General features: G+C 41.7%; 2 protein-coding genes across 2 annotated transcripts in view; one reads left to right on the forward strand and one right to left on the reverse strand.

The window, feature by feature from the left end:
• PRELID3B (PRELI domain containing 3B) overlaps nucleotides 1–13,570 on the forward strand; it is a 137,309-nt gene that overhangs the window by 101,108 nt on the left and 22,631 nt on the right. The window lies entirely within an intron of this gene.
• Nucleotides 1,339–13,570, reverse strand: part of NELFCD (negative elongation factor complex member C/D) — a 36,598-nt gene continuing 24,366 nt past the window's right edge. Inside the window, exons 10-15 of the mRNA XM_070744544.1 lie at nucleotides 13,327–13,466; nucleotides 12,305–12,419; nucleotides 10,651–10,746; nucleotides 8,136–8,276; nucleotides 5,226–5,355; nucleotides 1,339–2,304 (exon numbers count right to left, since the gene is read on the reverse strand). Coding sequence (XP_070600645.1) covers nucleotides 2,270–2,304; nucleotides 5,226–5,355; nucleotides 8,136–8,276; nucleotides 10,651–10,746; nucleotides 12,305–12,419; nucleotides 13,327–13,466 — 657 coding nt within the window. The 3' untranslated portion in view covers nucleotides 1,339–2,269. The remainder of the gene's footprint in view (nucleotides 2,305–5,225; nucleotides 5,356–8,135; nucleotides 8,277–10,650; nucleotides 10,747–12,304; nucleotides 12,420–13,326; nucleotides 13,467–13,570) is intronic.

Raw genomic sequence — 13,570 nt, forward strand, 5'->3', positions numbered from 1 at the left:
GCCAGCATTCGCTGGCTGGGGGATTCTGGGAGTTGAAGTCCAAATATCTTCAAGTGCCCAAGGTTGGGAAACACTACCCTAGACTGACAGTCAAGAAACTGCAGGCAAAGTTCCTTGCACAGTGTCCTTGATCTTGCAGTCACCATTTTGTAAGCTACTGAGCAGTCTTAATAAATCTATATAACACAACAGTGCTGATATTACAAGATTCTAACTAATTACCTCATTGCAATGGATATATATCAAATACAGCAGTGTTTAAAGGCCAAGTGATAAAGGCCAGATATTATACAAGTAATACTTGGCTTACCACCAGCCTTTTGGAAAAAGCATATTTAATAATTAATAATAATAATAATTTATTAGATTTGTATGCCACTCCTCTCTGAAGACTCGGGGCGGCTCTTTAAGACGACTATGACCTGGATGACTCAGAATTTTCATTTGGTTAGTGTTGTGGTTAGCTCTGGCCCAGCTCCTGCCCCAAGGACTGTGGATGTGGGGGGAGACATCCACATGCTGCAGGCCTGTTTTGCCCCCGGTGGAATCTGATGATGAAGGCTCCTCTGACCAAGAAGACATGAGTGACAGGGAGGAGGAGAGTGGAGCAGACAGCTCAGAAGGAGATCAATTATCTAGCTCCTCCTTGGATTCAGAACAAGAGTTAATGATACAGCCACGCATGCGGAGAGCGATGCATAGGCAACAACGACTGAGAGATTATTATCAAAGAAAATGAGGCCACCTGTGGTTGGGTGGGGCTGTGGTCATTAGTGAGGCTGCTATAAATAGCAGCCTGTGGGTTTGGCCATTGTGGAGGATTATCTGATCATTGTGTTTCGTGACTGCTTTACTGACTTTTTGTGTGCTGATTATTCCCCTGCTTTGAAACTAAACCAGAGCAAAGTGTGTTTCACTTTGTGAAAAAAGGACTGAATTGCCTCACAGCTGCAAGCTAAGTATCACAGAACTGATAAGGGACTTGTACAAATTACCAGTTTGTTTGGAGACGAGTGCTCTTTGCTATACTAAAAGAGGGCTTGGTTTAAGTGAATTTTCATTATAAAGAACATTGTTTTGAATTTTCAAACGTGTGTGTGTGTCTGAAATTGTCTCTGTGCATTTGTGGGAGGATTCTATCAGAGAGCTCGACAGAACAGGTTAGGTTCATAAGTCCCAGTAAATTCAGTAACATTATAATTCAACATTTTTTCAGCCACGTGAAGAAAACTGATGTCTATTTCTCCATCCACTTATTAAAAATTATACGGAATCGTATTTTTCTCAGTGTCATTGTTTGCTTTGCAAATTGAAGACTACATTCCACTGGCACAACAATTTTTACCCAAAAGAAAATTTATTAAAAATTACAAGCTGTCATACTTTTCACTCATCTGGTATCTAGCAAGAAAACAGATCTGACAAGTTATACATTACTGTATATGCTATGCTTTTAGAGAAATGTAACAACAAATATATGCATTTCTGTCAAAGTAATGAAACTTACTGATAATGGTTAATATTTTAATATTTTCTCCTAAAAGAACAATACCTGCATTTCTTTGCTAAGGTTCACAAACATAAAACATTTGTGATGCACAAATAATTTTTTTTAATAAAAAAATCAGAACTTGAATGCAACAGATGCTAAGCATAGGTCTGTTTCTCAACAATCATCCACGATAGTTGATTTACAAGCTCCAATGTAATAAAGACATTGTAAGGATTATCTGGCCTGGGGATCCACCAAAGGATGGGATCTGTAGACCCATTATATGTAAGGGTGCCCAGGTTGAAGAAGGTTTGCGAAAGGGTGTTTTCAGATGGGTATATCTGATAAATATTTTCACCAGATGTTTACAGGATTGTCAAGAATGAGAGTAAGTCTGAGAGATTACTATACTGCTTTTCCAGTCTACAAAACTAACTGGAACACAAGAGAGTAGAGAGAAATTCATAAAATGATGTCAGCTCTACTTACTAGAAGTAACCAGTCATAAACTAAACAATGAATTTCTTAAAGGATATCATGGCTACCATACTTCACTGGGTCACATATGTGGAGCAGGGAAACTATACCATCTTTTCAGTTCTTCAAAAGAACCAAGAATTGGAAGCATTGATGCAATCTGTGCCAGTAGTTGCTTTCTACACAAGTAAAATGGTCCAGCGTGAGTTCCTACTTAACCTGAAAACTCAGAATTTTCTTTTGCGACACAAAATGGGCCTGGTCACCAGTGGTTTCTGGGTGCGGAGTTTCTTCCTTTCTTCAGCTGACCATGATGAAATTTGATTTGCAGTGAGCTTTAAAGAAGACAAACAAGACAGGTTGACTTTGGAGTAGAATTTATGTGCCTAAATCTTTCCAGTGCCTGCTAGAGTGGGCAGCTATAATAAGTTTACTGCAAAATTAAAATGGATGTGTTCACGGTTGCTATTGTATCTCACAAATGTTTGATGAGATTTAAGAATTGTACGTTGTGAAGTGATTTTGAATTTCATAATTTCTGGGACTCTTGGAGGGGGATCCACAGGGATGGTAGGACCACATTGTAAAAAAAAAAATGTATCTTAGACCCTAGACCTGTGATGGTGAACCTATGGCACAGGCGGCATGTGTAGAGCCATATTAGAGAGTACACGAGGCGTTACAATATGTCAGCTGCAGCATGCATGCACGTGCTAACCAGCTGATTTTCAGCCATGGGGAAGACCGTCTCACCCTCCGGTGTGCAAAAAAACGCCTAGCAGGCAAAGCGGAAGTTCAGAAAATGGACTTCCGGTTTGCCGTTGTGCTGTTTTTCGCACTCTGGGGCTTTAGGAAACTTCCCGGAAGGCTCCACAGCAATGTTCCCTCTAATTTTTTTTCAGTGTGGGCGGAAAAGTATAGTGTCTGAGCGGCAGTCCCCTTGGGACTGGGCAGCATGCATAAATAAATAAATAAATAAATAAATAAATAAATAAATAAATAAATAAATAAATAAATAAATAAATAAATAAATAAATAAGAAAAAATCCCTTCTTTTTTATTAAAAGAAATTAATAATTAAAAAAAACCAAAATCCATTACTATTAAAACTAAATCAACCAGCAAAACCAAAAACATAACTATTAATAAAAACAGGTGAGGGCTGGGGGTTTTTTTTCTCTCTTATTATTTAAGTGCTTTTACCATATGCTTTAAATCAAGAGTCACTTCTCTCTCTGTTTCTCTCTCTTTCCTGTCATTCTCTGCCTCAATCATTTTCTCATTTCTCTTTTTTTCTCCCCTTTTTTATCATTTCTCTCTATCTCTTCCTTCCACTCTTCTCTCTCTCTCTCTTGCTTTCTCTGTCTCTCTCTCTTGCTTTCTTCCTCTCTCTCACTCTCTTCCTTCCTCTCTCATCTCTCTCTTTCTCACTTTCTCTCTCTTGTTTTCTTTCTCTCTCTCTCACTTTCTTGTTTTCTTTCTCACACTCTTTCTCTCTCTTGTTCTCTCTCTCTTGCTATCTCTTTCTCTCGCCCCTTTCTCTCTCTCTCTCTTTCTCACTTTCTATCTTGCTGTCTGTTGCTCTCACTCTCTCTCGTTCTCTCTCCGTTCTTCTCAAAGCGGAGACTGGCGAAGGTGATTTTCAATGTCAGGCGCGCGCTCCCCATCCCCCTGCCAGCCCGCCCGGAACATTCAAAATAAGAAAAGCCTTCGCCGGCGAAGGTTTTTCTTATTTTGAATGTTCCGAGCGGGCTGGCAGGGGGATAGGGAGCGCGCACAACCACCTGCACGCCCCCGACATTGAATATCACCTTCGCCGGCCTCCGCTGTGAGAGTGCCTGCCCCGCCTCTCCTGCAACCCCCTTGCTGAGAGCCCGGGACGAAAGTGCTCTCAGCAAAGGGACTGTGAGACGGGCAGGGCGTGCGTTCCTGGTGCAGGAGGAGCCGCGCCCAAAGACAGGAGGAGGCGGAGGAGCAGAGGGGGCGGATCGGGTGGGCAGGGGGCCGCGGCGAAAGGCCGAGGGGGCCAGAGGTACCGTGGGGAGGCAGGGGCGGCCCTTTCCTTCTACTGCCAGCACCTCCCCGCCCCCCTGTGGGCTGGCAGGGGGATGGGGAGCGCGCGCCCATGAAAATGGGTGCGTGGGGGGTATTTTGGGGTGTGCGCATGCGCATGTGCGCAGCTTATAGGGAACGCTGCTCCACAGTGTGAAAAACAGCACAACAGGCAAACTGGGAGTCTGTATTTCCAAACTTCCAGTTTGCCCTTTTTTCCCACCATCCCAAGCTCCAGTGAGGCCTGTGCGCATACGCGGGGATGGGGAGATTGGGCGCATGCGCTAGCACACGCACACACGCCCTTTCGGCACACGAACCAAAAAAGGTTGCCATTACTGCCATAGATTAGCACCGTTCTCCTCCTAACTCAGCCTTAATTGAAGATCCTTACATGACTTGAGGGTTATGACCTATAAAGCCCTTAATGGCACCGGGCCAGAATATCTCTGGGACCGCCTTCTGCTGCACGAATCCCAGTGACCGAATAGGTCCCACAGAGTTGGCCTACTCCGGGTCCCGTCAACTAAACAATACCATTTGGCGGGACCCAGGGGAAGAGCCTTCTCTGTGGCTGCCCCGACCCTCTGGAACCAGCTCCCCCCAGAGATTAGAACTGCCCCCACCCTCCTCGCCTTTCGTAAACTCCTTAAAACCCACCTTTGCCGAATTGAAACATCTCCCACGGGCCTATACAGTTTATGTATGGTATGTTTGTGTGTATGTTTGCTTTTAATAATGGGGCCTTTAGTGTTTCTTTTAAATTGTTAGATTTGTTATATATTGTTTATTATTGCTGTGAGCCGCCCCGAGTCTACAGAGAGGGGCGGCATACAAATCTAATAAATAAATAAATAAATTTCCACAAGCAAAAATCAAGATGAAAGCCATGAAAGTTTCTTCTTGGTAGTTTTGCTGTAAGTTAGTGGAAGTCTCTCCTTTTTTCTCTGATCCTCTTTGGAATTAGTATTATGGCCCCCGTCTTGACACTGTTTTTTAAAAAACATGTTTTGTGCAGATTTTCCTGCAGTCCAAACACCCTGAAAACTCATAAACATCTGATCTTTTCAGCGCTGAAAAAAGCATCTGAAGAAGGATTCTGCTCAGAGGTTCCTGGGGTAAATTCTCTGAGAGGTATGGGTGTGTTCATGCATGTAAACAGGTTGCACACTTGAAATAAAAACGCAGTGCCGAAAATATTTACCTATGAATTCTGTCACTGGGTCATGTTCACCTTCGGTCTTAATGGTCCCTGCAATGCTGTCGTTTTCCAAAATTGGAAGAAAAAGCTGCACAAAGTCAGAGGTGTAGGGAGGAGCAATCACATCCAGCACCTATGAAATCAGGTAGCACAAAAGACTGTGAGCTTGGTTGTGATTGTTGTTGTTGCTTTTTTTGGGCGGGGGGAGAGGGGAGTGATTTTATTTGAAAACATTTAGAAAATAAATTGCTACACAAAAGAAAACAAGAATATAATTTTTAAAAGGAATAGTGAATGGAGAACAAGACAGTACAGTAGAACCCCGACTTACGAGACTAATTGGTTCCGGAAGGAGGCTCGTAAGTCGGAACGCTCGTATGACGAAACATTGTTTCCCATAGGAAACAATGTAAAGTCAATTAATCCGTGCAACAACAAAAAAAACCGCTGCCGCCGAACGCGGAAGTTAGCGTTTGGCTTCAGGAGACAGCTGCGAAGCGGCGCGGGTGTTTTAAAACGTCGCAGCCGGCCTGGGGGGCTTGCCAGCACCCCAGCGAGCCCCCCAGGCCGGCTGCAACCTTTTAAAACACGCGGGATACGAGCGCCAAGGAGCTGTCTCCTGAAGCCGAAAGCTCCTTGGCGCTCGTATCCCGAATGTGAGCTCGGGAGGCGAACAAAAATGTCGCTCCCCTCCCAGCTCTTATCTCGAGTAGCTCGTAAGTAGAGCTGCTCGTATGTCGAGGTTCCACTGTAAATAAAATTTACAATGGTCATAACATTGCATTTCTTAATTTTATAGCAGTGTGTTTCTTGGTTTTTGGACCCTGTCATCAATCTTGCCACATTCATTTTACAGTGTTCCCTCGATTTTCACGGGTTCAAACTTCGCGAATAGTCTATACCACGGTTTTTCAAAAAACATTAATTAAAAAATACTTCATGGGTTTTTTTCTATACCACAGTTTTTCCTGCCCAATTACATCATACGTCATCGCCAAACTAATAATTTTTGCAAATAAATAACAAAAATAAGAATTATTGTTAATAAATAATTATGTTTATAAATATTAGGATCATTAAGTGTCTTATTCAATGGTGAGTACCAGTAATAATGGTGAGTAAATGGTTGTTAAGGGAATGGGAAATGGTAATTTAGGGGTTTAAAGTGTTAAGGGAAGGCTTGTGATACTGTTCATAGCCAAAAATGGTGTATTCATTCATTTATTTATTGGATTTGTATGCCGCCCCTCTCTGCAGACTCGGGGCGGCTAACAACTTTACTTCCGCATCTCTACTTCGCGGAAATTCGACTTTCGCGGGTGGTCTCGGAACGCATCCCCCGCAAAAATCGAGGGAACACTGTATTTATTTATTTAGAGAATTTATATGGCTGCCCACTCACTCTGCCCTCCCCAGTGACTCTAGGTCAGTCATGGCGAATCTATGGCAAGGGTGTCACAGGTGGTACGCGGAGCCTTATCTGCTGGCACATAAGCCGTTGTCCTACCTCAGCTCCAACGTGCATGTGTGTGCCGGCCAGCTGATTTTTGGCTCAAACAGAGGCTCTGGGGGAGCCAGAGAGCCTCCGGGGATATGGGGGAGGGCGTTTTTACCCTCCTTAGGCTCAAGGGAAGCCTTTGGAGCCTGGGGAGGGTGAAACACGAGTCTACTGGGCTCACCAGAAGTTGGGAAACAGGCTGTTTCCAGCCTCCAGAGGGCCTCCACCTGTTTCCTCCCTCCCCAGACATTGAATTATGAGTGTGGGCACTTGCACATGTGCGATAGTGCACGCCCACGCTCTTTTGGCACCCGAGGAAAAAAAAGGTTCACCATCACTGCTCTAAGCAGTTTACCAAAAATAAAAATCCAATAAAAAGAATAAATAATAATAATCCCTCTCCCTTCCTCAAGGGGAAGGAAAAATATAAGAATTTTAAAGCAACAGACCCACAGAGAGTACCAATTACATCACAAGCAGCTTGTGGTACTGGTGTTGCAATGCTAGTTTGAAGTTCTTGTCAGACAGTGATGTCCAATTTTGGCAATTTTTAAGACCTGTGGACCTCTACTCCCAGAATTCCCCAGCAAGCACAGTTGATTGGGGGATTCTGGGAGTTGAAGTTCACAAGTTTTAAAGTCACCAAGACTTGTTCTTTGCCAGTTTCCTTTATTGTTCCTCACTTATAAACAGAAATTGTGCCAAACTAAAGCCACTGCTTACAGATATACAGTGGTACCTCATCATACAAACTTAATTGGTTCCAGGAGGAGGTTCGTAAGGTGAAAGGTTCGTAAGATGAAACAATGTTTCCCATAGGAATCAATGTAAAAGCAAATAATGCGTGCAAATCCTTCAGGAAAATCCCAAACTTTAGAAGGGAGGCGAACAGAGGGCAGGGAGGAGCAGCTAAAGGGGGCGGGTGGAAGAAGCAAGGCTAGGCTAAAGGGTGAGTGGGAAGGAAGAAAGGCAAGGGGGGCGCCCCTCCCTTTTCTTTCTTCAAAAGACACCCTTTCAGTGCCTTTGCAAGCACGTTGTTCTCTGCAAAATCTTTCCTACTCCAAGCTGCCCCTCCCTTTCTTTCTTCAAAAAAGGGGGAAAAAAGAAACCCCTTCATCCCAGCAGCAGCTGCTTGGGTTCGTAAGGTGAAAATAGTTCGGAAGAAGAGGCAAAAAAATCTTAAACACCGGGTTCGTATCTTGAAAAGTTCGTTATAAGAGGCGTTCGTAAGATGAGGTACCACTGTACTCCGAAAAACCTTCCAACCAAACTATCTAAACTTCGCTGTCTCTTGGCCCTCTGAAATGCAGCCCTTCCCTCCTGGGACTCTGGATTGCATTTCACCACCCCAGTGCAAATTGATCCATCTGAATAGCATTTTAAAACTCTTTTTAAGTATCCCAATATTTACTGACCTCAGTCACAAAATATCTGATCAGAGATATATCCGTGTCCAGCTTCTCCAGGCATTTCCGGATATAACTCACCACTGGCAGGACGTAGCCACGGCTCAACAAGTGAACCATTCTGTCGAGAAGAGTCTTCTTAAGCTCCAGCTGAGAAAAGAGAAGCAATTTCTATTGTTACTGGAGAAAATTTTAGCTTTTGTGCAATTTCTGGCTTGCTTATATCATCAGAGGTGGAACAAAAATAAAACCTAAAATCTATCCAGGAGAACTACCTAATGGAATTTATATTCTTGGCTCCATAAGAAAATAGTTTTCTGCCATTTAAGTGGAAATAAATCCACTGCACCCAAATAAATACACAGTACCAAAATGTTTGTAAAGTCTCTTGAGGATTATTTTATATTATTTTACTGAAAGAGTAGTAGATCCTTGGAACAAACTTCCAGCAGACGTGGTAGATAAATCCACAGTAACTGAATTTAAACATGCTTGGGATAAACATATATCCATCCTAAGATAAAATACAGAAAATAGTATAAGGGCAGACTAGATGGACCATGAGGTCTTTTTCTGCCGGCAGACTTCTATGTTTCTATGTTTCTATTTTAAGGGAGCGATTATGGAGTTTTAAGGAATAACATAAGCCTTACAGAGCCATTGCAAGCCCTTTAACTATCACACCCATTCTTTCCATCAGAAAGTTGATTGAGGGATGACTTTTGGATATTGAAAGCGCCTAAGTGAATTCATATCATATGTCATCATTGTTATGAATAATATTTACTTATTTCTGTTTTATTTATTTGTTTATTTCTCTTTTCTCTTGTTCTCATCATACGAGAATATATTATTCTCATCTCAGACCCTTGGCAATCGAAATGAGATATATGTTGTATGATTGAACTGGTATGATGGTTTTTAAATATTGGATTTTTAGATTGTAATTTTAAATTTAATTAGATTTGCCATTGTACTGTATTGTTATGTTATATGATGTGAGCCACCCCAAGTCTTCGGAGAAGGACGGCATACAAATCAAATCAAATCAAATGATCAATAAATAAATATGCTAAATTAATTTATCAAGAAGAAGAACAACAACACTGTGTATTTTGGCTCAACCTATCCTGGTGACTTTCTTCCCAAATTTAAAAAAGTATTCAGAGTTTTTCATTTGATCAGTTAAGGGAGCAAGAAAAGCCTGTGTCACACTGCCCTCTACTGATCAAGAAAATAGAAGTACTGTACTGTAGTGTTTGTTTTGCTGGGAAGGTTATTCAAAAAAAGTCTATTAGTTTTCTATTAGAAAAATATAAAACATGGAAAAATGAAGTAAGTAACAAAAAAAAGTGGTTTCTTTTTTCTGACTCCCTACAATTTTGGACTGGGGCTCTTTAAATATTATATAAAGAAGGGTATAACCAGCAAATTCATCTGAGATATAATTTACGGAGTTTTCTTCTGAAGCATCCTCAGTATTCAATTGAACTGCAGAGAATACTCAGGAATGCATCTTTCTCTATCAATATATAGGAACAAAGAAGACTTTTAATGCACGATGATTTTCCTAGCCAATTAGACAAATTATAGACTTTCAAGTAAGACTGGACTTTACCATTAAATAAAAATAATTCTGAGTTCTTTCTACAGATCCATTCTGTAACGGATCTTTCAACTGTATGAACCCAAGGATTCCCAACACTTTTCTCTCGTTGGGAGTGGTAATTTTACAAGCAGGCAAACTTCTTCAGCAATTTAATAAAATAACATGGTTATGTTGGGTACCATATTGAAACGAATGTCCAAGTGCCGCCTCTATGTAGGTTGAGGCAGGCAGGATTTCCTTGGGTACCATTTGTTGAGGGTCAAGGGAAAGGGAGGGTTTTGCCTTCTCTTTCTGCTCAAAATCCTCATGGACAATTGGTGGGCCACTGTGTGACACAGAATGCTGGACTCGATGGGCTTTGGCCTGATTCAGCATGTCTCTTCTTATGCTCTTATGTTCTTAACAGCAGTAGCAATCGGATTTATATACCACTTCACAATGCTTTGCAGCCCTCTCTAAGTGGTTTACAGAGTCAACCTATTGGCCCCAATAATCTGGGTTCTCATTTTACCAACCTCAGAAGGAAGAGTCAATCTTGAGCCAGTGAAAATTCTCCTTCTCTTTCTGCTCAAGATCCTCATGGACAATTGGTAGGCCTCTGTGTGACACAGAATGCTGGACTCAATGGGCTTTGGCCTGATTCACTTCACAATGCTTTCCAGCCCTCTGTAAGTGGTTTACAGAGTCAACCTATTGGCCCCAACAATCTGGATTCTCATTTTACCGACCTCAGAAGGATGAGTCAATCTTGAGCCAGTGAAAATTGAACTGCAGAACTGTTGGCAGTCAGCAGAATTAGCCTGCAATACTGCATTCTAACCACTGTGCCACCCTAGCTCTTCAGCTAATCAGCTTCAGGATGCCCCATCAAAAATCTCAAGGGTTAAGAAGCCCATATTTTTGAGTTGTCGTTACCTGTTCCATGACATCAAGCTGAGAGTGCTCAGTCTCAAAAAGTTTGACAAGAAGCTGCAAGACCAGGGGATGAAGCAATTGGTGGCAGGTGCTGATCTGCAGAGCAAAAAGCATAAGGTAAGATCGGCATTTCTGCTCATGCACAAACTTGATCACGAGACAAATATGACGAGGCACAAACCTTAAAATGAAGAATACAGGTAGAGCTCGACTTACAATCATACATTTACTAACCTGCCTATGTAATTTTGTGCATGATATGACTGTGTGTATGTATTTTATCTATTGGGGTTTTTTAAAATGTAAAACTGTTATTTTAGATTTTAATTATTAGATTTGTTGCCATGTATTGTTTTATTACTGTTGTGAGCCGCCCCGAGTCTATGGAGAGGGGTGGCATACAAATCTAATTAATAATAATAATAATAATAATAATAACAACAACAACAACAACCGTTTGAAGTTACAATTTTACTATTATGGTAATAATAATAATAATAATAATAATAATAATAAGAAGAAGAAGAAGAAGAAGAAGAAGAAGAAGAATAACGAAGATCTAAAAATCAAGCTGCAATGACTCTGGCATAAGCCCGTGAAAGTGGTCCCAGTGGTACTTGGCACGCTGGGCGCAGTACCAAAGAATCTCAGCGGACATTTGAAAACCATCGGAATTGACAAAATCTGTCAATTGCAAAAGGCCGCTTTACTAGGATCGGCAAACATAATTTGCCACTACATCACGCAGTCCTAGGTGCTTGGGAAGCGCCCGACTTGTGATGAAATACGAAATCCAGCATAGTGATCTTGTTTGCTGTGTTGTATTGACATAATAATAATAATAATAATAATAATAATAATAATAATAATAATAACAACAACAACAACAACAACAGCAACAACCGTTTGAGAGAGACGGGGTGGCGCAGCAGGTAGAGTGCTGTACTGCAGGCCACTGAAGCTGACTGTAGATCTGAAGGTCAGCGGTTCAAATCTCATCACCGGCTCAAGGTTGACTCAGCCTTCCATCCTTCTGAGGTGGGTAAAATGAGGACCCGGATTGTGGGGGCAATATGCTGGCTCTGTTAAAAAGTGCTATTGCTAACATGTTGTAAGCCGCCCTGAGTCTAAGGAGAAGGGCGGCATAAAAATCAAATAAATAAATAAATAAATAAATAAATAAATAAATAAATAAGTTACAATTTTACTATTATGGTCTTTTACTATTGTATTGTGAGCCGCCCCGAGTCTACGGAGAGGGGCGGCATACAAATCTAATAAATAAATAAATAAATAAATGGCATTGGAAAATGACTTATGACCATTTTTCATATTTATGACCGCAGCATCCACAAGGTCACATGATCAAAATTCAGACACTTGGCAAGTGATTCATAATTGTGGTGATTGCAATGTTTCGGGATCCTGTGATTAATTTTGCGACTTTCTGATAAGCAAAGTCAATGGGGAAGCCACATAGTTAGTGAAATAACCTCCCAGCCTCGTCATTTGGGGCAACAACCATTGCTCCAACGCCTTACAAAATTGTCCGAAAGATTGGGGACATCCAAGTCCCTGGGGAAAACACTGGCAAACATATATGAAAGATAAAGCCAGACTGACTTCTCACTCGGTAGGACTCAGAAAAACTCACCTCGTCCAACAGTGCCAAATGTACCGGCGTGTGATCTGTCTGAAGCTGGAAATATCGGGGTTCTGACACCGTCCAGTCCACCCACTTCAATACCCCCATGGCTACAACTGGAAATCTAAGGAGAGCAGAAAGCAGAGCAAGACATGCCAAGTCCGTGGCTTGCATTGGCTGCCAATCACTTTCCGGTCACAATTCAAAGTGTTGGTCATGACCTTTAAAGCCCTACATGGCATTGAACCAGAGTACCTCCGGAACCGCCTGCTACCGCATGAATCCCAGCGACCGATAAGGTCCCACAGAGTTGGCCTTCTCCGGGTCCCGTCGACTAAACAATGTCGTTTGGCGGGCCCTAGGGAAAGAGCCTTCTCTGTGGCGGCCCCTGGAACCAACTCCCCCCGGAGATTAGAACTGCCCCCACCCTCCCTGTCTTTCCTAAACTACTCAAGACTCACTTATACCGCCAGGCATGGGGGAGTTGAGATATTCCTTCCCCCTAGGCCATTACAAGTTATGCATGGTATGTTTGTGTGTATGTTTGGTTTTATAATAGGGGTTTTTAGTTGTTTTATTAAATTGGATTGTTACATGTTGTTTTTTTATCATTGTTGTTAGCCGCCCCGAGTCTGCAGAGAGGGGCGGCATACAAATCCAATAAATAATAATAATAATAATAATAATAATAATAATAATAGTTATTGCCTGAGATACTCCCAGCATAGATCTTACACTTGCTAAGCATAATGTTTTCCAGAATGAAATTTAGAAACAGCCAAAGGCCATCTACAAAACTGAAGGTAAGAAACTTGTTCCTTTTATTATTGTCCTTTATCGTAAACTCAGATCAATGACTGAAAGTTATCCAGGTAATACTGCAAATTTCTCAGCCTTGCTCTCCAACAAACACAGATTTAAAATCAGTTTAACTTTAAGCAGAGAACTGTACACTTCCTTAATATTCTGTGTAATGTAAACAGAATTTTGCATTTTTAAGCAAAGAAATCATATTCTAAGGCAAGGCTTACCTGATGCACTGATACAAGGTACTCAGCTCTGCAACAAGCTCCGAAGCACCTTTATTCTCATTGCAGCAAAGATTGTGAACTGTTTCAATGGCTTTTGAAGTTGACTTGAGCTCATCTTTATTGATGCTCACCCTCTTGTTCTAAGGAATGTTGAAATAAGGTGCAGGAGACAAAAGGACATTCTTGTTGAAACCTGAATGGGCACACAGCCCTGTTTAGTGACTCTTCCGTAAAGGTATGAATA

This window comes from Erythrolamprus reginae, chromosome 3 (assembly GCF_031021105.1).
Source record: "Erythrolamprus reginae isolate rEryReg1 chromosome 3, rEryReg1.hap1, whole genome shotgun sequence".
Classification (NCBI taxonomy): Eukaryota; Metazoa; Chordata; class Lepidosauria; order Squamata; family Dipsadidae; genus Erythrolamprus; species Erythrolamprus reginae.